We start from the raw sequence: 25,965 nt of genomic DNA, 5'->3' as shown, positions 1-25,965 counted from the left end.
CGATTAATTTATGTACATCTTTACAAAGTGAGGGCATAACAATTCATAATTTGAATCAATACAAGAAAGTATGTTAATACATGAGGCAAACAAGTTATTGAACTCATTAAAAATTACAGCTGCTGTCCCTTGAAAATTAAGACCTATCACATTTCTAAATATTTTTTCTGTCTTTCATACAAGGCTTCTTACCTGGCAATATCATATTAACAATGGATTTTAAAAGTAACCATGTACAAAAGAAGGAAAAAATGCAAGTAAGACCGGGTGGTACAAACAATCATAAGTTTACATAGCCATGTTCATCCTACGATCTACCGGTAGTTTGGTTTTTTTTAAATATTTTCATTTCGCCCATTTTTTTTATAGCAGTGTTTTGCACTGAGTGAGACCATGGACGCAAACTAAGCTTAGGCGTTGTTCAAGCCCAGCTTTGTTTTGCGTAGCTCTGCATGGTAGGGCTGTGTGTTACCGGCGTTACACGGCCTCCCCTGTGGCAGGCCGTTTAACGCCGGTAACACACACAGCCCTGCGCCATGCAGAGCTATGTTTTGCGTTAATGGCCACACTGTACACCTCCCTCCGCCCTCTCCAGGTATACAGATACGTACTTTCTTTTCACCCTAAAGCTCAGGTTAAAAATGTCGGGCCATATACAAAACCAAGCTTCCCAGGAAAACATCAATGTGCAGAGAAAAGCCTCTCTATAAGGCATACTAATTTCGTAATTGCCCTTTATAAATATGCATTTCAAATACTTACCGGATGAATGGAAATTATCGTCCACGAAGACTTGCTATCTCGGTCACTGCATCCAACACTGTCGCGGGGAAATACACTTTACCTTCATGCCAACTGAAACATTACCACTTAGACCTAACTCACTTGCTGTTTTGACTCAAAATGTGTCGTCACTGGGGGAAGAAATGACCGAGAAATCAGCCACAATTCGTAAGATTCAGCTGGTCTGAACAGCCATTACTTCAAAAAATCTGCGCAATCTCATTTGAGAGATGCAATGTGATATCCAGGAGTGATATCCGATAACGATCGTGTGGGAACACAAAGCATTGGTCAAATTCGAAAGGTCAAGGGTCGTGATCGTCGCAAACTTTTGACATTTCAAGTACGCGTAAACTGTTCTTTTAGATTTTTCTCATAAGCAAAAATTGACTTTATATGAAGAGATCAGTTAAAATACGGACGTCCAACACACTAAGTGAACCCTGTTGCAATTCTGATCAGCCTCGTTAAATCCAAGCGTACTCATTTACGGGACCCTTACGTTCATACCCTGTTGCGTCCCGTCCACTCTTCCAACAACTCTTTCCAAAGTCACGACATCATACATCGTCAGAACCGTTAGTCCATCCGGCTCGACTTTTGAACGGTTTGGGGATGAACAGTACCTGTACTGCGTTTCCATTAAGTTTTATGTAAGTTGTAATCGCGAAAGTTTTACAATGGCAGATGCAGAACCGTCGCAAGTGTGTTCGTCGTTGTGTGATGATCTGACGTACATGTACATGACTGCACATCATAGCCAGTTGCTGACGGACGTACGCGAAAACGTGGACCGTATGAGAAAAATTTAATGACAGATCCAACCATATTACGTCTGGAAATGTGAGTACCTTTCAATAGAATGCAGGTTCCGATCATATGGAATATTTAGCGGTGAACATGTGTTTATTATTGCACATTTTGAAAATAAAAATAACGATGTTTAAAATTTGATCTTTGCTGATTTAATTTAGAGGTAGCTGCAAAATTGTAGCGCTACGGTGGGGCGGTCGGTGTTTTTTGGTTTTTGCGACTTCGCTACTGGTGAGCGAAGTCGAAAAAACCAAAAATCACCGACCGCCTCACCGTAGCGCTACAATTTTGCAGCTAAATTTAGAGGCTGCTCACAGACGTTTGCAGCCATCTGCATGACTTCCCTCTTGTCATATTCATTGGTTTATACTGAAAATCCCTGGTCTCGTTTTTTTGAATGGAGATGAATGAAACCAATGCTAATTATATTTAAGGGATAGGCTGTAACTTCATAATTTGGCAGAAATTGTGTTCTTCGTACATCGACTACAGGTTTTTCTCTCTTTTCAAAATCATGTTAGCCAGTATTGCTAATGTTATTCTATTTTCTAAAACACGTTCAAATATCCAGTCTTCACAACCTGTATTATGTACAGTCAGCATTGTTATTGTTGGACAACACATTTTGGTCTGGACTAAACTTCAATTGAACACAATAACAGTGAACTTTTATAATATACATGCACACAAAGTGTATGTTGGTTGTATTGATAATATCAACGAGCTAATTCAACTTAAATTTGTGAACCAATGAAGTAAGTGCAGTTGATACATAACAAAAATATTAACAAAATCAAAAACTTACAGCTTTATACTGTCACTTTAAAATGGCAAACCGTTGCTTCTGTAGCCACTAAATATTTAAGTCTGAGAACAATTTAACTGGTAAATGTGACCCATGTGGCATTTCTATAGTGCAAACATGAGTAATTTCACCTGAAAAACTTAACCCAAGTAAAATCAACTCTACACATGAGTGCCGCAAATTTATTTAAATTAAATAGACAATAGGGATGTGAAAACATGAGAATTGACAACAAGTCAGTCCTTGGAGTTTATTAATGCATGTCTAAATTTTTACCGCCACATGTGTAAGCTACCATTCAATCCATTGACAATCTTCCCTTCTGTCATGAATTCAATAGGACTGGTAATGAATGGTTACTTCACATGGCTGAGTCTGATTTCACATTCATAGCCAGTGATGAATGTTCAAATTTTAACATGTCATATTTCCAATACTGGCATGTGGCAGGTTGGACTGCTATGGACTGCCTATTTTTCCTCAAATAACCATTCAACCTGTTCCACACAGGAATGTGGACTGGCTAATAGGCAGTTCAGAACTACAATACGTAGTGGCACACACAGAAAAAAATACTGAAAAAAGAGGAAAAAATGGCATTAATGGGTCTTTTATAGTTAGCCCATGAAGGACTATTCCAAAGGCAGACTGTCATTACAGTGGAGTAACATTGAATATCTTGGGTAGTCATAGAAAGGCAGACACTGGGTTGTGGAAAGTGCATTGAAATCGCAACGGTCATGTTATACATTTTTCCCCAACATCTGAAAACATCATACAGATACTCAGTTGAAGTAAAGTTATTTTATTTGTTTATTATTTATATATTTATTTGTTTATTATTTTTCAAGAATGCAAAATGTTGTTTTCACTAAAGCATATATTAAAAGTTATAAGGATTATATATATGTGTACACTTTGTACCTTTGTAATCTTTCTTTTTGGGGAGGGGGGGGCCACAAAAATTTTGTTGCCGGTGATGGGGGGGCCACTAAAATTTTTGCTGGTGTTAGGGGGGGGCCTGTAAAAAATATACGCACCACATATTTTCTCTTCCGGCCCCCCCCCCCCTGCCGTTAATTGTGCTCGTTCCCTTATTTAGCTATTAACTTCCGCATCCGCTTGCTTAAGGTATATGCACCTCGAAAGTGAAAGACTTAAACTTTTGCTCTAACTTTCCTAAAGTAATCTTTTAATCATTCTCTTTCAAAATCAAGAATAAAAATAGGGGGTCACCGTGCAAATTTTGGTACGGGAGAAACAAATTACCCAAGATTTACCGATATTAGAAATTCAAAATGGCCGCCATCCCTGTGTTAACTCTATGGAGAAAAATGAATATTTTCGAATTTCGAAAAAGTAAGCCGGTGAAAAGTTTTTTTTCACCAAGAGCTTTAAAATGAACCCCCACATGTGGTATATCAGAAGAGAATTGTAAAAGTTTGAGAGTCCGAACGTCTGTCCCCGAGGTGCGTTCTACCTTAATCTATATCTGGGGGATTGATCTTGCGCGATACAAACCAAGATTTCTTGTTAATGCCACTAAGTTATGACTTTGAAGTAATCTATACCCGGTGGAAGAATTTAACATTTTATGTTTTGGAACAAAATCAAAATCGAAACAAAATTGTAGTTCCTATCTCCTATTTGTATAGATTTGTAATGTTTTAAAAACAAAATTTGCTGATCACAAGTTAGGAATGTCATCCTATAGTGAGTGTCGGACGCCAACATGCACGTCTTTTATAATAACGATTAAATTCTAATAAGGATAAGGATGAAATAATAATAATGAAATAATAAGGATGAAATACCTGCATTGTCTTCATCACCAACATTAATGATGCTTATTGACATGGGAAGCTCAGAGGCCTAAACAACAAAACAAAAAAGTCATGTTCACATCGTGCATCCGATACTGAGTGAAATATCAGGTACAATATACATGTAGAGTTAATGTATAAGTCAAATTCACATAAGCAAAACATTACTGCTTGATGCAGATAGGGATTATAAGACAGACAGACAGACAGACAGACAGACAGACAGACAGACAGATATATAGAGGAGGGGAGAGACAGACCGACGGATACAGTTGGAGACTTCCAGAGTGAAGGTATATTGTACTGTAAAATAGATATCAAAACAAGGTCCAAGGAAAATACAGTGCAAGGAAATTACTGCAGAATACGTTCAACAGTGTTGACGTCATATGTACATTGTATGTGTATTATAGATCGGAAAATTTATTATCACCGATGATCGTTTTTGTCTCTTTTGTCCAAAAATAAATTCCTCGTCAAAGGTGTCTCACCTCTCTCATTGCCTTTTTTGTTTCATCTTTGTCATCGGGAGAGGTGTTTGTGAGAATGAACAGGACAAAGTATTCACTTCCATCGATCTGTTCTCTGCTACGCCTGTAATTAGAAACACCATGTAATTACATAACAGATAATTATACAAATCGGGTTAATGCTGGTAATAAACGACGGCACTCAAAGGAACGTTGTCTGACATGAAAGGCTCGTAACAAACAGCGGAGCATTTCGCATGATGGATGAAGTCTTTCAGCGCAAAGTTAGAGGACAATGACATGCTCTGTTTCAACGAAAGTTCTGTGCAGCTTTCCTTTGCCCAACCGGGACAACAATTTTATATATTACCATAGCAAATTGTTCTTACACAGCAGGTAATGTAACTTTCATAAAAATAATAGCTAAATGAGGCTTGGTGTTCATTCGCCAGACAAGAATTCAGCTTCTAAGATCATTTCTGTACAGCATACAATACAGAAACCGCAAGCATCAACCTTGCCATGAAATTCACTTCTTTGTGTCACAATTACACCGGAATGCTGGTGTTCACTAGAGAAAGACGGCTGCATTACGTCATCAGAGTATGGAAATTACTGATGCTTGTTAATAAGTAACTATTTCAAAACCAATGGCATGTCATGCTTAATTTTTGACAGAGATTAATACTTTCGGCACTGTCCTGTGAAGGGATTTTTGCTGGGAGGGAATTTTTGTAGTACCAGTTATAGACTTGGTTCAAGTCTGTGATTTGTTAATGTTTGAGTGGAGTGAACGCAATAATATGTATTTTGCTTTCATGTGAAACGCTCGCGTGAGTGGAGTGGACGCGATGAGTAGGGTGAACGCTATACAGGGGAGTTTCACCCGGAATCAGTTTCATCCGGCAGAAACTAACTCACTAAGCTTATACTGCGCAGACTCAAAGGTAACGCATTCAATCGCTGGGAAAACATGGCCTGGGCTACCAAATTCCGAATAGGTTTGAACGAAATAGAAGAGACACAAGAGAAACTATTATAAATGATTTTATCTTTTAAAAATTCACCGACTTGAACCAAGTCTATACCAGTTACTGCGATTGTGTTTGAGTTAACCGTACTTTCAAATCGGAAGATGTAATTCGCGTATCTGATGAAATGGAGTACCGTAGTCCAACTTGAAGGATAGTCATTTAAATGTCTGAAGCTTTGTAGACCTGACATAAAGAATTAACTGTTATGATATAATAGTAATAAACCACGTACTGCAGCGACAGGTGTACCACACTTGACCAATTCACTCCTGTTATGTGAGAACGATAGTGCCATGGAGTGAACTGGTCAAAATCTCTTGGTGTAGAGTCGCTTGGCGAGGTTTCAACGTCATTTTTTTGTCTCCTTTATAAAATATGCCCCAGTCAATTTTTCTCAGATTTTTGCCAAAGTTTTGGTAAAAAACTGTAGCAAATAAAATATGATATCCATTTGGTCCAAAATTATCGAAAAATTTCAAAAAAATTCTTTAAAAATTGGTAAAATGTGGCTGTAAAATTTTGGTTTGAAAAAAATACAGCACTCAAAGGGTTAAATATATATCACGTAACTGTGGAATCAGAAAAGCGTTTGAAAGTGCGGACTGTATGTTCGCCTGTCTCTTAAAATCTCCTTTGCATGTACAAGTAGTATATTTATTGGTTTTTTACTTACTCTATCACACGGTTTATTACCGGGCAATACTTCACAGGCGAAGCGAGGATGGCGTTTTCTAATACTGTCCGATATGCTTTGTTTACAGCGACCATTCCATCAAAAGGCTGGCATTCTGAATCCTGGATGTGAAAGTAATCAACAAGAATTTACTGAGCGGTTAAAATGCAAAGGTTCCATTCCTCGTCATAAAGGCTGGCCTTTTCAATCAACGCAGAACTCAGTAAAGCGACAGGGATCAAAGTCCGAAGTTGAATTTTACTACTGTTTTATGTCTCTCTTTACTCGTCTCAAGCACACCAAAGAAGGGGGTCGATGGGGCGGCACAAATGCAATATACCTTTCTTTTTGAACCAGTTTGTTTGCCGGGTGTTGGCCTACAACAAAGGCAGCGTTTATGAGGTCACAAGGTCAAATCGATAAGGAATTACTTTATATGTAATGTATCCGAGAGTTAACATGACGGTTAGTCCCCATCCTCAAATTGTACACACTTTCCGTTATCATGTAGAGAATTAATACCACGGTTTCAGCATAAATCTTGATAAAGGGTTGTTTGAACCAGATCGACTTGCTTCAAGATGAAAAACAAGTGAAAATTTTCTTAAAAAATAAGTGAAAAAGAAAAAATATCTCCTGAATTTTCATGGCCTTAGAAGAGCAGATCATCGGAAAACTAGTTGACGTCATTGCTTCATGCATCTTCGCAATCTAGCAATTGCAAAGATTGTACTTTTTAAGGAAACTGCGTTCATTCATGGTTGATAGACAAATTTTATCTCTTTTTTTATAAATCTAACATTGAAAGCGTTATTTCATTTTCATTCATTTGTTGGTATCAAAATCTGTCTGTTAAAAACAAAACTTCACTTGATAGAATTGTTTCACTTAGCTCAAAACTAATTGGTATACCCCAGAGAAGTCTTTCCACGTTTCATAATCAGCAAGTACTCAGGAAAGCCCGCTCAATTCTTTTGTCTAGTGATCATATTTTATCAGCAGAGTTCGACACACTTCCCTCTGGTCGGCGGCTTAGATACCCGGCTTGCAGGTCAAACCGGCGCAAGGTGTCATTCATTCCAACCGCTGTGCGGCTTTTAAATGATTCCTAAACTGTTTTTATTATATAGTCCTGCGTCTCCTACCTTTTTGTAAATTATTTTATTATTATATATTTTTTTATGTTGTATTTGAGCCACGCTTTTAATTGCCAGTGTTTGGGATAACTAAAGTTCTATTGAATTGAATTGAATTGAATTACCTCTGTATTGCTATTTTCAATCTCTAAGAAAACTGATCTGCTGCATAGATATCCCTTCGTCAGTATAACAAAAGAAGCTTTTTCGACAACATGAATATTTGTCACGTAAACAAGAGTTATATTGTCATCAGCTTACCAGGTTGAAGTTATGGGATACCGAGTCAGAAGTTGAAAACTTCGCTCCAAAACCTATCGCATGAATGGAGTTCTTTGGGTCGTAAAGTGGGATGACCTCTCCGAGCACTTCCATGACTTTCATGTATGTGTTGACACTTTGTCCGCTTTCGCCACTGAAGTGCCTTGAGTTAGGGTCACTGTGTTTGCCTTTTGTGTGTATAACCATAATACTGAATGTTAGATGCAATTAACAAGGGTCCATGTTTTGAGAACCGTAACATATTTATGACAAGCCATTGCATTTCAGCTCTGGTACATGACAATGAACTTGCAAACCATAAAAATGCCATGATGACTTATTCTTGACTGATGTCACAGAATGTCGCACCGTGAAGACGCTACACTGGTGTACAAACGCCTCCATGTGTTGTGTTTTGTTTACATTAGTATGCTGTCAAATGAAGTCGTTATAAACAACAAAGTATCCCTAGTTGTTCAATTATAACCTTCTGCTAACGTTTCCTCAACTCATAATATTTTAAGTCGAATTATGTGTATCAGATAAGTACTTTGCGAATTTGAAAATTGTCTACAATTGTGTACAAGTCGACACTGTGAATAACTGATTTCTACATAAAACAACTATATACTGACTATATCATCGAGGCAGAAAAGTACATTAAAACTTGTATAATTATTTACTTACCATTCGATTGCGTGAAATCGATGGCTACTACGAAATTCATGTGAGTTTTCGATGGGACATAGTCGTAGAACGAAAACTTCTGCAGGATGTTGTTCGATGTCAGGATTAATTTTCCACGATTCTTACCGTTTTTAGTGAACTGAAACGTTTTCTGAAACTGAGATTTTAATGTTGTACGCATCATTTCAGAAAATGATACCAAAAGGGAAAATTCAAAGGTTTTCCATAGTGAAAACCTTGGCATTATGCTTTCTTTTAGATCTCTCTCTCTCTCTCTCTCTCTCTCTCTCTCTCTCTCTCTCTCTCTCTCTCTCTCTCTCTCTCTCTCTCTCTCTCTATATATATATAATATATATATAATATATGCGCTCAACAAGTATAGTTAAACAATTACATTTGCAACAAGTCGGCCAAAATATTTAATGCAGTAGAAGAATTCGTGAACAGTAGCATTGATGGATTTTTTATTGGTTTGGTGTCTAGGTATTCAAGAGAAAGGAAAATGTTGAATTACCTGGTGATTATCGGGACCCCAACCTTTTGTGAGACTTGTGAGATCCGTGAAGAAGCTTCCAACAAAGTCATCACTGAAATAAAGAAACAGATGTCCATCACAATAATCATGTGAAAAGTACAGTCTTCCTACTCATTGTTGCCATGTCGTAATCCGTACCACAGTGACAACTTACCTCGTTATTCTATCCCAGTCAAAGCATTCAATGAGAATGCGATTGTTGTAGTCGTTCGCACACAGCGCATCAACGTCAAGTGTTACCGGTTTCCAAGTCGGTGAACGTGTATTTTTGACAACCTCAGTTCGTGCGACTGGAATGAAATCACTGCAAAGAGAGACAAGACTATATTAATACATAAACAGTAAATTGAAGTTTCTGTACTGTCCATGATTAATATTAGCCTATCAAGACATTAGCGTTGATAGGCTAAGGAAGTCTTTGACGTTTGAAAACGAAAACTCGTCAATTAAAGTAGAAATCAAATTATTCTGAGAAATATATATATATATATATATATATATATATATATATATATATCAGAATATTTTGTTGTCATATGATATATATATATATATATATATATATATATCAGAATATTTGTTTTCATATGATATACGAAATCTAGCGGATATATGTATGTCTGTTAGTTTGTCTGTGTGTCTGTGTGTCTGTGTGTGTGTGTTTAGGACTGTTGATCTGCATTAACGTTCTGAATATTCGATTACCGGCCGTTTATTTTGATTTCCTTTTTAATTATTAAGTAAGGGTCCGCTGACCCAAAGGGTCCATTTTTGGTATCTCTTCAGCCTTAAAGTTGAACCTGACTTGATCCTGCCAAAACAACGACGAATAGAAAGCGTTAGAAGGAAAGTAGGACCTCACGTGACAATTCAGAAGTTTGAGAAGGTATAAAATGTGGTATAACTTCAACATTTTGAAATGTTAGACACTCTAATTTGAATACCACGACTACAATTTAATTGTCAATACCACCAAAATGTTTAACAAATTAAGAAACGTTGGGGTCTGCTTGAGCGACAGCAGACGCCCCTCATAAGATTATTGCCTGCATATCCTCATTCTACTCGACGTTTCCATAGGGAATTTCGCATCTCCGTCTTCGAACATACTTTGAAGAAATACCATCTCTGGTGTTATGTTGATTGAAAAAAGAATAATAGTACGGTTGAGTTTGATTTAAAATCTTAGAATCTTGGTAGTACTACACTTCTACATTTCTACGAAATTTGTGTTGATCCTTCACCTTACAGTCGCCTACTTTGAAGGCATGCAAAATAAGAGCGCCGCTTTTCCGTTTTTTGTTTTCATTGTACCTGTCGAAATAGAAAAAAAAAGATAATACCGTTTAGAAAAAGGAATGAATAGCTCATTCAAAACTTGAATTCAATGGACCGAGTTCGCACAATACTTTACCGCTTGCCAATAATCCAAACACGAAACCTTTATGTCACATAGATGGATTTGAAGCTATTCATATCACTTTTTGACAGCTTTATATTAACAATGGAGCGACGTAAAAAGAAGACAGGGGGATATAATGTCCGTCCGTTTACTCACACAAGTGGTCTTTCTAATCTCTGTTGCCTGTAAATATCACTCAGCAAGCAGGTTACTTCTCCGAGAAAATCCTGAATAAAAATCTGAGACTTAGCATGACAATATTCCAATACATTGACACTTTCAAGACTGTTACTGCAAAAAAGTCAAACTATCCAGCAGAGATTCTATTAATTAAAATTATCGATTTGGTACTTTTGAATATGATAGTTTTGCTAGGTTATAGAAAATATTTTATTTGTTATCACCTGTCAAGAGCACTCTATTCAGCTTTCGGTATACAAGTAGTAAAGACGATACTTAAGAAAGCAAAGATATGCTACGAATGCTGAATTTTTCAGGCACAGAAGATAAAAATGAACTTACCTTTCCAGAAAAACCATCAACATCGTACCTGTCAAGAACATCAAGCAGGGATAGCAACAAGTCATTTTCGCGATAACTATATTATATTTCGTGTAATGCATTGAGTACAATACTGCATACAAGACTGATAGATCCTGTGCGCGGTTGAAGTCTGAAACCGTAGTCTTCTGAATTTGGCATCGCCTATCTATCTGTCCATACATTTTTCCTTTGCTTTGATAAACGATTTGTGTGAAAACTATTGAAAAGCCGCATCCCGAGATACAGTCATCCTAAACATAAAGTAGGACCCTTTGCAATGTTTTGGAATTTAGCTCTGACGTCACGATAGTGGTCGTATTTATACGTGCTAGAATGTCCACAGCGTGAAACCTGCGTAAAACGCCCAGTAAAAAGCTGTCGTATTGTGTTTAACCTTTATTAACCTGTAGCTGAAAACGCCACACATTAAACTGAATTTCGGAATGAAGGTGTAAGGCCAGGTAAGGATTTCGAAGAATTTTAATAACGAGAAAGTGTGTGTAAATCAAGTACAACGGGTACACAGAATGAAACAGATAACAAATTTTCATTTAGGTTCTTGAAATAAATAACTTAGACATACGTAAGCTTACTCACAGCTTGAATAAAAGTTCTTGTTTTTCTCCGACAAAGTAAGTCAGCCGAAACTTCTTCACAAAAGTGGGGTTCAGATTATTCATTATCTCCTCTGTTTCGTCAAACTGCAAAAATTGAAACAAACCAGAGGCGAATGTAATGTTGGGTAACATGTTACTATAAAATGGGTGATATTTAAATATTTAGAGTGTACTTGTTGCTATGCCTCGGCAAACATTTCTTTCTTACAACTTCCAAGCCTAGCGACCGCAGTGTCTCTCATTTCTCACGTGTTCCAGTGGGTTTACGCGCGCGGAAAACGACCAGGACGGTGAGGGGAGTGGCTGTAATTGTTGATGATATTTTTACGACTGCTGGTTTTAATGTCAACAACAGTGTCTTAATATTGTCCTATTCCATAGTGAATGTTGAGATGTTAGTTATCGGCTAGTCAATTCAGCCTGTACATGCATGGACTGCATCCAATGAATTTTACGCTGTGTTTAAAAAGCTGAATTAGTAGTGAGTGATTAAGGGTAGAATGCGTCTCGGAGACAGATATCCGGACTCCCAAACTTTTTCAATTCTTTTCTAATCGACCACTTGTGGGGTTCATTTTCAAGCCCTTTTGAGTAAGAAAACCTTTCACCGTCTTAGTTTTTCAAAATCGAAAATTTTATTTTTCTCCGTAGAGCTAACACAGGGATGCCGGCCATTTTGAATTTAAAATGTTGGTAAATCTTTGGTACTTTTGTTTTTCTAGTTCCAAAATTTGCACGGTGACCCCGATTTCTATTCTTAATTTTGAAAGTGAATGGTTAAAATATTCCTTGAGGAATATTTGAGCGAAAGTTTAAGTCTTTCACTTTCGAGGTGCATAAGCTTCTTGAAGGTGGTACGCGCCTCGAAAGTGAAAGATTTCAACTTTTGCTCAAACTTTTCTCAGTGAGTCATTGAACCTTTTACCAAACCGACAATAAAAATCAGGGGTCACAGTGCAAAGTTAGGAATTAGGGAAACAAATTACCCAACATTTTGCGATACTTGAAATTACAAATGGCCGCCATCCCTGTGTTAACTCTATGGCAAAAATTAATTTTGGGTTTTCGTAAAAACTAGGACGGTAAAAAAGTTTTTTCTCCAAAAGCTTTAAAATGATCCCCAGCACGTAGTAGATTTGAAAAAGAATTGTAAACATTTGAGAGTCTGACTATTGGTCCCCGAGACGCGTTCTACGTTAAACATGCTGTGGGGAGTAGAGCAAAAACTGATTTATAAAGCAAAAACATGAAACTATCATCAAAAGTCACAGCTACTATTCCTTTAACCCGACGAGCTGAATTTCTAAGATTGGTGACACTGAGTAAATTTAACTTGCATGTGGTGCATCACCACGTCTTACCTTCACAAAGTCTTGAGAGCCAAGGCGTTTGGTATACAGAACACATTCTGTAAAAGACATTTTCAAAATAAACGTCGTTGGAAATAAAAAATGTGCAATAACCATGACAATGTTGATGCAATAAGTACAAATCGATGATGTAAAAATGCAGGTGTTGGACATATATAATGTATTATGAAATGTGTAATCGGAAATCTGGCTTGAAATTAAGACTTACAGCAACTTTATATCATGTATGTGTCAACTTTTTTTCTTTCTGTTTTTGTTCTGTTAAGAATTTCTGTCCGGACTAGATTTCAGCCTTCATAAATAATATTGCTCTTCACGCACATAAGCAGAGTTAGAAAGCTTAAAGGACTTTGAGTTTCGAAATGTTTTCGGGAGTACAGCAAAAAATTAGTTTTGCACGGAACAAAGCACGCTGAAATTTAACTATTAAGTATGCCACTGCAAATTGGTTTGAAAGTCATACCCATGCTTAGTCTGGCACGTGTAACGTGACATATGGGCATATTATTTACTTTCTTGTCATAATTTTTCAGTGATGTTCAAGTCAATCTTTGGCCACATTTGGAATTCCGCCAACGGTGACAGTCTTTATTCAGTCCTTGCATAGTCGCCAGCTTCTATTTTCGATATTTTACACGCAGCTACGATAGGTATAAAGTCTTTTTTGAAGATCATATTTTCAAAAGTTAATGGAGGTCGTTGAAAGGATCAGTTATAACTTCAAACGAATTGTCTTTCATCACTTTCGGTAAATTGTCTAATTGCTGCCTTTAGAACTGACAAAGGCGAGACGCGAAACTCAGACAGAATTTTTAAGGTGATATGGAAATCGAAAAATAGATGCTATATATCTCCCGAATATCCATCGTATATCAAAATGCAAAAAATACATAGCAAATGCAGTGACATAACATATTCAGGAAATTATATTACTAGAATGAGCTATGTTGCCCATTTACTTTATCGACCTTGCAATACCCCATTTGTTCTCCATCGAGTCAAAGCTTGTTTTGAATACCACCTAAGTGATTGGTTAATGACCGGAAGGACATAAACCAAGCATGCATGCTTCTCAACCTCTTGCCACTTGGTACTCTGTTCAGTGTCAGTAGTTTCAGCAAAGAGTCTTAAGAATGTTGATCTAAGTAGGATCCACTAAATTTTCGGAGGGGTTGGTAGGATAGATGATAATAGACCATGTTGAAGAATATATATTTTATAGCAGGTCTTGGATCCTTTCCCGTTTATGAAGTATGTTACTGTCTTAGACATTTTGCTTGCAATGGCCTTTATTATGTTATACTAATATATATTTCAAAGTCATAACAAACTTGCTACATGCCGAAACAAAGTTGTACTCTCTCTCTCTCTCTCTCTCTCTCTCTCTCTCTCTCTCTCTCTCCTTTAGCGAATAAAAGCAGAGATTGGGGTCAGACAGGGCTCACGAGGTCAAATAACCCCGAAGGCTTTGATTTCTAGTCGCCATAGCGGGAAGTGACTGTGCCTTGAAAACCGCTCGCGACCTATCTGTAAAGCCTTAAGCCTACTATGGAGAGAATCCCTGTACACTTGACAAACTGATCCATTGGAAATATCAGACACGGCCAAACTGATTACATGATAGCAACATAAATATGCATGGCCGTACGTCTCACCCTCAACAACTTGAAATGACGCCATCGTTATTAGTCCTTTCATTGTAACATTATATTACGTCAAATTTGTAAATATTATACTTGTACATGTATGCGAGCTCCAACGAAGAAGTGAATACTGTTTGACGCGTACTGAAACCATTACTTGCTATTGATTACACAATGTTGATAAAAATAGTCTTACTTGGATCGGATTTCGACAACAGATCTCTGTCCAAGATATCCCTATAACAAGGAAACAAAACACAAACTAATAAATGTATAAAGAAATTAATAATACGAATTATACAAACGAATTTTAATAGATCGTCGGAGCAAAACTGACTGTTTGACTGTTTTGACTGCTGGCTCTCTCGTATCACATGGCTAGACATGAGGTACAACACTGAATAATCTGTCTTGGTGTGTTATCTTGCCTGTCCAAAAAGGTGGGCGGCATTTGAAACGTTTCCGTTTTATTTTTGGCAGAAACTTTGAAAGTTAGTGACACAAAATGAATTCACTTTAGTCCGTCTCTCTTTGGTTGGTTGGCCTTGTTTTATATACATGTAACACGGTTTGAGATTCCGTGATGGTAACCTTTAGACCTGGCAATCAGCATGACAGTGTGACCGGAGTGGTGAACGAAATCGAAAGCGGAAAACACATGCGTGTTAATGTCATCTATATTAAATGAAGAAGGCCCTATCTGTTAGCCATAATAAGAATGTAGTAAAACACGAGATTAAAAAATTCATAAAAACGATTCGCAAAATTAAACCAGGCAGTCTGTTTCTAGTAACAAAATTATGTAACTCAAAACGTAAACACGAGAACTATTTTTAGTACTCAACGCATTCACCCGGAAAAACTGCGGACACATTGATAACGGAGGACATGATTTGTCACCACTCTTTAAAGTTCAAACTTTCCAAAGACCATGTTGCTGTACCCCAAGTATAGCATTCCTGTAAGTGACCTTTAAGTGTATTATTATTGCATGTCTATACAGTATGCTACTAGTATGTCCAACGTGCACTTCGGATGTCATAGTGTTGCGTTGAGTAATGGCGTACACGCAGTAGAGTAAACCGGTTGTCTGACGACAGTTACCAAGCATCGAACCCGACAAGTCACTCGCTGTGTATCGAGAATGTTACACTACTTCTTACCTTGCAGACACACTAATGTCTACCTCCACTGAGTTGAAGGCTTGCTTCAATCGATCGATCGACGGACGGGCGTCCGTAGCCGCCATGTTCTCCTTGCTTCCACACGTCAGACCGAGGGAAAGTGAGCTGTAAGGTCGCCGATAGTCTTGGCTGTGCGTATTAGTGTACGTTGTGTGTACAGTGCCGTAATCTTGAGCTGACCTTTGAAGAACAAGCCTTTCAGTTTCAAAGCAGCGTGCCAGTCAAACTCAGGACGTTCATTCATATGCAAAGTAAAGTTTGTCGTTTGCTGCCAGTCGTGTTGCAACACATCCACTGACCGATACACGGTAATTTCTCCTCTATGGCTTCTCTGGAACCCCATTGTAAAATGCAGGGGAAGTGGGTGGGCGTGCACCATTTAATGAAAGACAGAATCAAATCGTTTATATATATATATTTGCTATCAATATTCCGATAAAAAGTCTAAAATTTTCATATCTGCTGAGGATTTTTACTTTGAATCATTTTGTCCATGAAAGCACACGTATTCTTATCTCTAACATTTCTTTAATTTTCTTTGTCAAAGCTGCTTCATTCAACAGGGCGTTGACGATATTCTTCGCTGTCATAATTTTTTAGCTGCCAAAATTTTTCTTTGTTTGAAAATCAATTTGATGGCATGAAATTTTATTAATTGAATACAACTTCATTTGGAATACAACTTCATTTGGCATACAACTTAAACAGTATATACTGTATATTATGGAAGTGAACTTTTTTGCGATTGTCAGTGTCATTACACTGGAAAACGACTCACTCCTTTTAAAAAAATGATACATGATACATAACAGCGCAGTAGTGCAAACCAGCGCTACACTGACTTTTCTTTCCCTTCGAACTCATATCACAGGGAACCCAACAAATTTTGTTGTTGTTTGTATTGTTGTTTATGTTTGTATTAGTCGTTTGGTATTGTTGTTGTTGTTGGTGTTGTTGACCAATAAAATTCAACGAACATATCTGTTGTGCTGTTGTTGTTTCAAACGTCATGTACATGTCATAAGAAGCCCCATACTAGGACACTATTGACCCAATGCAACTCTCTCCCAACGTACACTCTCTTCCTATAATTACACAAGGGATTTTTATAATTATTACAAAATGCGTGAACTATTGTTACAAAACGTGTTTTATTGCAAAACGCCGATAACCTTGTTACAAATCGCGTAAACAATTTTTATTACAATATGCTGATATCTTAATTACAAAATTCGTAGACCAAGACCATTTTATTGCAAAATGCTGATAACCCTATTACATTTTGCGTAAGTTGTTAGAAAATGCGCCGTATTTCAAAATGCTGCAATTCACACACTAGCCTTAAAGGTTAATTTGTTAGTGTCGTTGCTTGACGGAAATGAAATGCCAAAAAGCAAACAAACGGAGGCAGCTGTGGTATAGGAGCAAGTTATAGTTTTACACACCCTAACTGTCATTATTTCAAAAATGAACGTTCACAAGGAAAACAAATCTCACCTATCAGTTGACGTCTGTGCTGAGATAACATGGCATATATGCACCTCTAAACGTTACTTTAAATAGAAAAGTATTTTTAATGTAAGTGATTCAGAAAAATTCATGGAAACTAAGAGATGATACTAATAACAGCGAAGGGTATTATTCTGACAAAAGGTTTACGTAGACGACAATATGAAAGAGGGAAAAAATTTCTTCATTGCAAGTAAACACGCAGATAATGTGCGCGCAACACTCGACATTACATAATCTTGTTACAGTCCTTCGCTTGCTACGCACTGCTGCCTTATTTTAATTTTGAGCCGACGTAGTTTGGCTCTGTATTCTACTGTAAAAAACCTTTTTCTTGACAATCTCAGCTCACAAATGTTTGTACATAAACGTTGGTCACTTTTATGTAATTTTTATTGAATTTTTATTATTTAAGCATTCGATAGAGTAAATATGAGAATTTGTGACATAGATTGATATACATAGCTATTTGAAAATTTTATTATCACAGACCATCACATTTTGTATGTTCTCTGTGGAAAATGTTCGATGGGCGAGGTACATTACATCAATTCTTGCAATGTCGCTGGCAGTGTGTTCTTACTCAGGCTTGATGTTGTTGTTTGTCATCCAAGAAAGCAGCTGCTCTGGAATTTTTCTGAACATCGCATGGGCGAACTGGTCTTTGCTGATGAATTCTCCATCGCCGTCTTGGTAATCCTTGATTCTAGTGCACTGTTGAAGCAAAAACAAAAAGCCATAAACTCATCACATATTACATACTAAAACATGCCTTCTGTTCGGAGTTTATCTACACGAGTCTTTGCCTTTCACGAATGCATTGGAATGACCTTACCCGTCTAACTGGCGGAAAGTGCACTTTCCCTTCAATCGACTGTTATCTCCATCAACAATCCAACCATGGACGTGGCAGTTTCTAGCTCAATGGTCTGACAATAGACCCTCGAGAAGGATCATGGTCTGACAAAGTCTCGCGTACAACCAGATCATTATACTATAAAGCAAGCACGGTCAGAGTCATGCTCTCCCATAAATTACAATAGTTTTCCGTTATCATTATTCCTGCTGTATCCGAGCGATATTCTGTCTCTCTGTGGTTTATGGTAATTTACGGAGTTGTCATTTGTTCTGGCGGAAGCTTTGATCTTCGTGGCATACAACGTAACTTGCGTTGAGATCGTAATGAGTTACCTGTTATTACTTCAATCAGTTTCCAGTTTCTAATCAAAAAAACTAATTGAGCTGTTGATCGCCACAATAGACGATGTTCCGCTGATTGCGAGATCTCGCGAGACTTTAATAGATGCCCGTAGAAACAGGTTTCCAGTTTAGTAATACAAGTTAAACTTTGTATGGAACTAGAAAACGTGCAGAACTGAGCAAAGATTGCAACTTCATATATTTTATGCAGTGTTTAACGTAATTAGCGACTTGTCCTGTTTACGCAGTTTGTCCTGTGTTGCGAGAACGCGTCCACTGCGAACCATAATTCTCGCGATATCTCGGAATGTCTCGCGCGGTTCGGACATGGTCTATTGTCAACCTCGTTCAGAGAAAGATATTCATCATATTTGATTATGCAGGAAGCAGTCCTATTTCCCTCGCCATACCATTGTATTATCATCACGCCTGTCTTTGAGACGTATGAGCGCATACTGCATGATTAACAACGCCAAAATGCACCATTTACATGAACAGCCTCAGAGATAGAATTATGCACTCAGGCTCTTTCGCAGCAAATACACATATCCGTGGTTAGGTTGAATGCACCTAGGTAATGAAATACTAAATTTTTGCTCAAACTTTCCTCACAGAATCTTTCAATTATTCTCTGTCAAAATCAAGAATATAAATCAGGGGTCACCGTGCAAAGTGTGACATTAGGAAAACAAATTACCAAAGATTTACCGAAATTTTAAGTTCAAGATTGCCCGCTATCCGTCTCTTAAGTCTAATCAGAAAAATATAAAAATTTTAAGTGTTTCAAAAAACAAAGACGGTTAAAGTTTTTTCTCCAATGGCTTCAAAATGAGCACCAACAAGTGGTAGATCAGAAAAGAATTGGAAAAGTTTGAGAATCTGAATATCTGTCCCCGAGGCGCGTTCTACCTTAACACAACCGCTTACCGCGCTCACGCATCCTAGTCAACCACAACGTTACATTTTGAATCGACGAAATCGACAGTCCTGTCTACTGTAAGGATACATATTGATAATTTACCGTTATGACATCTCTGGCATTTTTATCAGAGGGACTTGAAAATTCTTCAATTCCTAGAATGTATAAAATATGCAATTAAATGTATATCGCCAGTCACACAGTGATGCATGCTAATTAAGGTAAAAAGAAAAAAAATCAGTTCGGTCGCATAAATCATTGAAATTTAAATTACTAAAGGGCAAGTTTATAAAACATACAACTCATGGAATATTTCTATGTGCTGGTTCTTACCGCTTAGTATCATGTCACCTGATATGGTTCGAGCGCCTCGACGGAATTAAGTGCTTTATTTACATATTCTTGAGGCAGAAATGGTATTTATTTAGCTATTTACTTCCGTATTCGCTTGGTCATTTCTCTGTATCATCGTAAGGTCTAGATGATGCACGCACAATCATGATAAATTGATGCTATCTGAATGAAAGATCTTGCCTGATACAGAACCAAGATTCCTACATCGGAACTTGTTAATTTCACTAGGGTTCGATTTTAAAGTAATCTATATCCGCAGTAACGATTTCACATTTCGTGTTCTGAATCCAAATGAAATAAAATTGCAGTTGTTCCTGTCTCCAATTTGTTTAAATTGATACTATTTTCAAAACAATATTGCTGATCAAAAAGTTGGGAATGTCATCCTGCTGGTGAGTGTAAGACGCCAACATGCACGTATTTTGTAATGAGGATTAATAGTACATGGAAGATTTCCAGGATGAAATACCTGCATTGTCTTCATCACCAACATTAATGATGCTTATTGACAGGGGAAGCCCAGAGGCCTAAACAAAAAAACAAACGAATGACGTCATGTTCAAATCGTGCATAATCGTCCGACACGATATATGTATATGTAGTGATAATGTACATCGTATCCTTATCACATAAGCAAAATATTGCTGCCATTTGCAGAGAGAGAATCAGCGAGACTGACAGGCAGACATACAGCCATACAAACAGTGGCACATAGGAGGGGAAGAGATACTGCAAAATAAGTTTAGAGTGTTAATGTGGTAACCAATATTATATGTATTGTTGAATATCAGAGATTGGATTAATTGACCATAAACCGATGATCGTTTTGTATCTTTTCTGCAAAACATCCCTCGCAAAAGATGTCTTACCTCTTGTAATGCCTTTTCTGTGTCATCTTTGTCATCGGGAGAGGTGTTTGTGAGAATGAACAGGACAAAGTATTCACTTCCATCGATCTGTTCTCTGCTGCGCCTGCAATTAAAAACACCATGAAAATACATAACAGAGAATAATAGTCAAACAGAGTAATAAGTGACGTCAGACACTCAAAGGAGCGCCATTTCTGAGGCCCGTAACTAACAGCGGAGCATCTCGCATGGTCATTAACCCTTTGAGCGCCAAAGTCTATTTTTGTTCCCTTTATAAGATAAACCCCAGTCAATTTTTATCAGATTTTTGCAAAACTTTTGAGAAAAAAGTGTATAGCCAATGAAATGTGATGTCCATTTGGTCCAAAATTTTAAAAAGTACAGAAAAAATCGTAAAAAATGGTTAAATTTTGCACTAAAATTTTGGCGGGAGAAAATTACAGCGCTCAAAGGGTTAAAATACGGAAATTACTAACATTCATTAAGTACAAACAATTTCAAAACCAATCGCATGTCGCCCTTGATTTTGGACGAGGATTATTACTTTCGGCACTGTTTTGAGAATTGAACTTTGCTCGGACGGAACTTTACTAGTTATAATACTAGAACTTTGTTTGGTTACACTGAAAATTCAAGTTGGAAGACATATTTTCCTATCTGATGAAATTAAGTAAATTTGAAAGATAGTTATTGAAATGTCTGAAGCTTAAGAATTGAGTTAAATAATTATTTCATACAAATATATTGGTGACAGCGATCTGATCGGTCGAGACAAGAAAATAATCGTGCTATATTCGCGATATAGCACGATTGGAACGCACGCTAGCCCCCAGCTAAAAAAGTTCTTTTTGAACGTTTCAAGCCAAAATTTCAATTTACTGTTATGATATTATAGCAAGAAACCATCTCTGTACAACGAGTATACAACTCGTTTTTGACCAGTTGATTCCATATATGCATGAGCGATGGGTGAACTGGTAAAAATCTCATGTGTACAATTATTTGGGTTTTTACTTACTCTATTACATGGTTTATTACCGGGCAATACTCAACAGGCGAAGCGAGGATGGCGTTTTCTAATACTGTCCGATACGCTGTGTTTACAGCGACCATTCCATCAAGAGGCTGGCATTCTGAATCCTGGATGTGAAAGTAATCAACAACAACAATTTAAAAAGCAGTTAAAAATGCAAATCTTTCATTCCTCTTCGCCTTTTCAATTACCGCAGATATAGTAATGCAGTACAGCGACAAGGATCGAAGTCTGAACACGTTGACTACTGTTTCATGTCTCTTTCTCTACTTGTCTGAAGCTCACTAAAGTAGGGGTCGATGTGGCGGCACAACTACAATACACTTTGTCTTTTAGTATCAAGGTTTGTTGTTCGGGTGTTGACCTACAACAGGGTCAGCGTTTATGAGGTCACTAGGTCGAATCGAAAAGGAATTACTTTAGATCTGTCAATGTATCTGAGAATATGAAAAAAGTTGATTGCACTCGACGGTTAATCCCATCAGCTCTCGCCTGGCAAAATACATACGTCCCTTCCTTGTGCTGAGAATGCCATGGTTTAATCACAAACCTTACAACAAAGGTTATTTGAACCAAATCAACTTGCTCCAAGATAAAACATAGGGCCATTGTCCCTTTCGCTACTATAGACGTTGATAACGACGGATGTTATGAAAGGCGTACATAGCATAATCCAGATATGGTGAGTGCAGAGGTCTTTTGACAATATTCTTATGGTATAGTCAGTGTGGCTCACACTTACAGACCCCCTTTATACACAGACGTTTTATCAATACCCCAAAAAGTACCATCAAGGCCTGTAGTTTCTTTAACATCTGTCTCGAGAACACTTATATACGCACTTGGATAAAAATGCTTGAAACGTTAAAGACCAAGTTGTGTGAGTAGTAGGTGCAATATTAAATGTTAACAATTGTTGGTGTCGGATTAAAATGTATAACTATGATTTGACAATTATTGTACGCAAAGTATATTGGAAGTCAACATTGTCCACTGCAAGTTGTGATCAAGAGTAGAAGACGACTGGTCATTTGTCGATGATAACTGATAAATTAAAATCTTGGAAGCAACAAGTTTATATGGTGTCGGAGGAATAGGTAGTCAGCATGCATTGTTGTTTATTCTGTTTGTGTGGTGGAGTGACCTGATATTATCCTTAATTACTCATCTTGACATGTTAGTCATCGCTTACCAGGTTGAAGTTATGGGATACCGAGTCAGAAGGTGACAATATTGCTCCAAAACCGATCGCATGAATGAAGTTCTTTGGGTCGTAAAGTGGGATGACCTCTCCGAGCACTTCCATGACTTTCATGTATGTGTTGACACTTTGTCCGCTTTCGCCACTGAAGTGCCTTGAGTCAGGGTCACTTTGATTGCCTTTTGTGTGTATAACGTAATATTGAATGTCAAATGCAATTAACTGTCAAGGGTGCAGGATTATGAAAATTGCAATAACGTTATTCACTCATATCACAGTATGCTCGCACCTTGAAATAGTTAACGTGTACAAACGCTGTTGTGTTTTTTTACATTGTATGTTGACAATTTAAGTCGTTATCAACTACAGAGTATTCAAAGTTTGTCGGTTTCAAACTTTTGCTTAACGTTTCTTCTAAGGCCAAATGACGTGACTCGATCACAACTTTGCCAATTTGAAGATTATTTACGATTGTGTACAGGTCGATACTATTAACAAATGATTTCTAAATAAACGACTATATACTTACAACACCATCGCCACCGAGAATTTCATTAAAACTAGTATACTTGTTACTCACCATTCGAATCCGTGAAATCGATGGCTACAACGAAATTCAAGTGAGTTTTCGAACTGACATAGTCGTAGAATGAAAACTTCTGCAGGATGTCGCAGGATGTAAGAATTAGTTTTCCTCGGTCCTCGCCGTTTTTGTTGAATTGAAAAGTTTTCTGAAAGGGAGATTTAATATTGTACGAACAACCATTTCAGAAAATTATACCTGTTTTGGTTGGTTTTGTTGGAGTATTCAAAGAAAAGGAAAATGCTGAATTACCTGGTAATTATCGGGACCACAGTCTTGTGTGAGACTTGTGAGATCTGTTAAGAAGCTTCCAACCAAATCATCACTGAAACATATAAAAGAAATTATGTGTTCATCAAAATCATTTCCTGAGAATTGCAGTCTTCTTCTTGAATGTTTTATATATATATATATATATATATATATATATATTATATATATATATATATATATATATATATTATATATATATATATATAGGTTGCCATAAAGCCATATGGTGATAACCGGGAGGGCACATTGTATACATTTTGTGTGTGGTGTGTGTATATATATATATCTATGTATATATACACATTTTGTGTGTGTGTGTGTGTGTATATATATATATATATATATATATATATATATATATATATATATATATATATATATATATATATATAGTGTATATCGTAGTCGGTACCGCAGAGTAACAACTTACCTCGTTAGTCTGTCCCAGTCTAAGCATTCAATGAGAATGCGATTGTTGTAGTCGTTCGCACACAGCGTATCGACATCAAGGGTCAACGGTTGCCAAGTCGGCGAATGTGTATTTTTGACTACCTCAGTCCGTGCGACAGGAATGAACTGACTGCAAAGAGAGACGAAAGTACATAAAGCCCTCACTGTTGATAGGTTAAGGAACTCGAGTCACAAAATCATGCAAGAAAATCAAAATACCTACGTGAGGTCAAACATTATTAAATTTCCTCTACTTTGCGAGAACACAAAGAACAAGAACAAATGATGGACAGCAATCACCTAAATTGAATCATGTGATTAGATGGGAACATGGCAGAGGTATCGAGCATATATATAATATTATATATATATATATATATATATATATATATATATATATATATATATATATATATATATATATATATATATATATATATATATATATATATATATATATATATATATAAACACATCACTCATATATATATATATATATATATATATATATATATATATATATATATATATATATATATATATATATATAATATACTATTATATATATATATATATATATATATGTTTACGACTGCTAATCGAGTATCTGATATTTGCTTACCGGCTGTTTAATTTGATTTCCTTCTTTATGATTAAGTAAGGATCCCCTGAACCTAAACGGTCCATTTTTGGCAACTCTTCAGCTTTAAAGTTGAACGTGACTTGGTCCTATAAAGAAAAAACAAGGAATGAAAAGCTTTGGAAGGTAAGTATTACGAAACATGACAACTCGGGAAGGTTGAAAAGGTAAAATTGTGGTATGACGTCAGTCTATTACAACGTTAGACAATCTAATTTGCATGCCATGACTGCATATTAACTGTCAATATGACCAAAATGTGTGACCCAGAAACGTCAGAGTCTGAAGTAACGCTTGAGCGATAGCAAACGCCTCTCATATTGTTATCGCCCGCCTTCAAAGTTTAATATCACATTATCATTCTACTCAATGTTACCATCTCGCATTTGAATCTTCGAAAATTAAATTTTCCTTGGCTGGCGTTATGCTGTTACAAAAGAGGTGATTATACATTCGAAGTCTGATTTTTATGTCTTAGAAACCCGACACTCAGAAAATTGGTTCTACATCGTTACGGTACAAAATGTGCATTTCACCTTACGATCGCCTACTTTGAAGGCATGCAAAATAAGAACGCCGCTCTGCCCTTTTTTGTTTCCACTGTATCTGTCGAAAGAGGAAAAGATAATACCTTTGAGAAAAGGAGAACGAATAGTCCATTCAATAACTTGCATTCAATGGACGGAATCAGCAAATACTTCAAAAACGTCGACCAGGCAGCCGAACATTGGACCTCTATATGCCACACATGATTATTCATGGCTATTCATATCACTGTTTGCCTGAATTACATCAACATTAGAGCAAACTTAAGTGAAATAATAAATACGAGAAAATGAAATCGTGTTCATCTTTCTACTCACAAAAGTGGTAGTTCTAATCTCTGTTGCCTGTAAATGTCACTCAGCAAGCAGGTCACTTCTCCGAGAAAATCCTAGAAAAGAATCTGCGTCATAGGGTGACAATATTCCAATGCCATGACACTTTCTACTGTAAAAAAGTCAAACTCTGCAGCAGAGGTTCTATTGATTACAATTATTAGTACTTTCTGAATAAAATCAAACGGCTAAGTTATTCACAGATAAGATATTCGATTTGTTATCGACTGCCAGAGTCACCTTTACTTTATTCAGTTAATACGATTGTAACTAATTT

The 25,965-nt window shown here is 36.9% G+C and overlaps 2 protein-coding genes across 4 annotated transcripts in view; both read right to left on the bottom strand.

Moving 5' to 3' along the window:
* LOC139147534 (copine-8-like) overlaps window positions 1-25,965 on the bottom strand; it is a 58,072-nt gene that overhangs the window by 5,114 nt on the left and 26,993 nt on the right. The window contains exons 6-17 of one of the 3 annotated variants that reach the window (XM_070718651.1): window positions 25,674-25,744; window positions 25,347-25,410; window positions 24,793-24,899; window positions 24,151-24,300; window positions 23,700-23,772; window positions 23,445-23,595; window positions 22,856-23,043; window positions 21,649-21,770; window positions 20,631-20,733; window positions 20,231-20,288; window positions 19,510-19,562; window positions 16,912-18,002 (exon numbers count right to left, since the gene is read on the bottom strand). In XM_070718651.1, the coding sequence (XP_070574752.1) occupies window positions 17,868-18,002; window positions 19,510-19,562; window positions 20,231-20,288; window positions 20,631-20,733; window positions 21,649-21,770; window positions 22,856-23,043; window positions 23,445-23,595; window positions 23,700-23,772; window positions 24,151-24,300; window positions 24,793-24,899; window positions 25,347-25,410; window positions 25,674-25,744 (1,275 nt within the window). In that variant the 3' untranslated portion in view covers window positions 16,912-17,867. Of the gene's footprint in view, window positions 1-16,911; window positions 18,003-19,509; window positions 19,563-20,230; window positions 20,289-20,630; window positions 20,734-21,648; window positions 21,771-22,855; window positions 23,044-23,444; window positions 23,596-23,699; window positions 23,773-24,150; window positions 24,301-24,792; window positions 24,900-25,346; window positions 25,417-25,673; window positions 25,745-25,965 lie in introns of those variants that run through there. The other 2 variants (XM_070718649.1, XM_070718650.1) reach the window with 2 other exon arrangements.
* LOC139147537 (copine-8-like) lies at window positions 8,522-15,994 on the bottom strand. The gene is made up of 11 exons (XM_070718653.1): window positions 15,759-15,994; window positions 14,792-14,832; window positions 12,944-12,990; window positions 11,563-11,666; window positions 10,945-10,972; window positions 10,579-10,649; window positions 10,265-10,334; window positions 9,726-9,831; window positions 9,175-9,324; window positions 9,000-9,072; window positions 8,522-8,642 (listed from the first exon to the last, which is right to left on the bottom strand). The coding sequence occupies exons 1-8, from the start codon at window positions 15,842-15,844 to the stop codon at window positions 9,757-9,759; spliced, it is 522 nt and encodes a 173-aa protein (XP_070574754.1). The 5' UTR covers window positions 15,845-15,994; the 3' UTR covers window positions 8,522-8,642; window positions 9,000-9,072; window positions 9,175-9,324; window positions 9,726-9,756.

The sequence above is a fragment of the Ptychodera flava genome, chromosome 13, assembly GCF_041260155.1.
Source record: "Ptychodera flava strain L36383 chromosome 13, AS_Pfla_20210202, whole genome shotgun sequence".
NCBI lineage: Eukaryota > Metazoa > Hemichordata > Enteropneusta > Ptychoderidae > Ptychodera > Ptychodera flava.
Note: the sequence above shows the minus strand (reverse complement) of the source record. Positions and strands in the feature narration are given on the sequence as shown.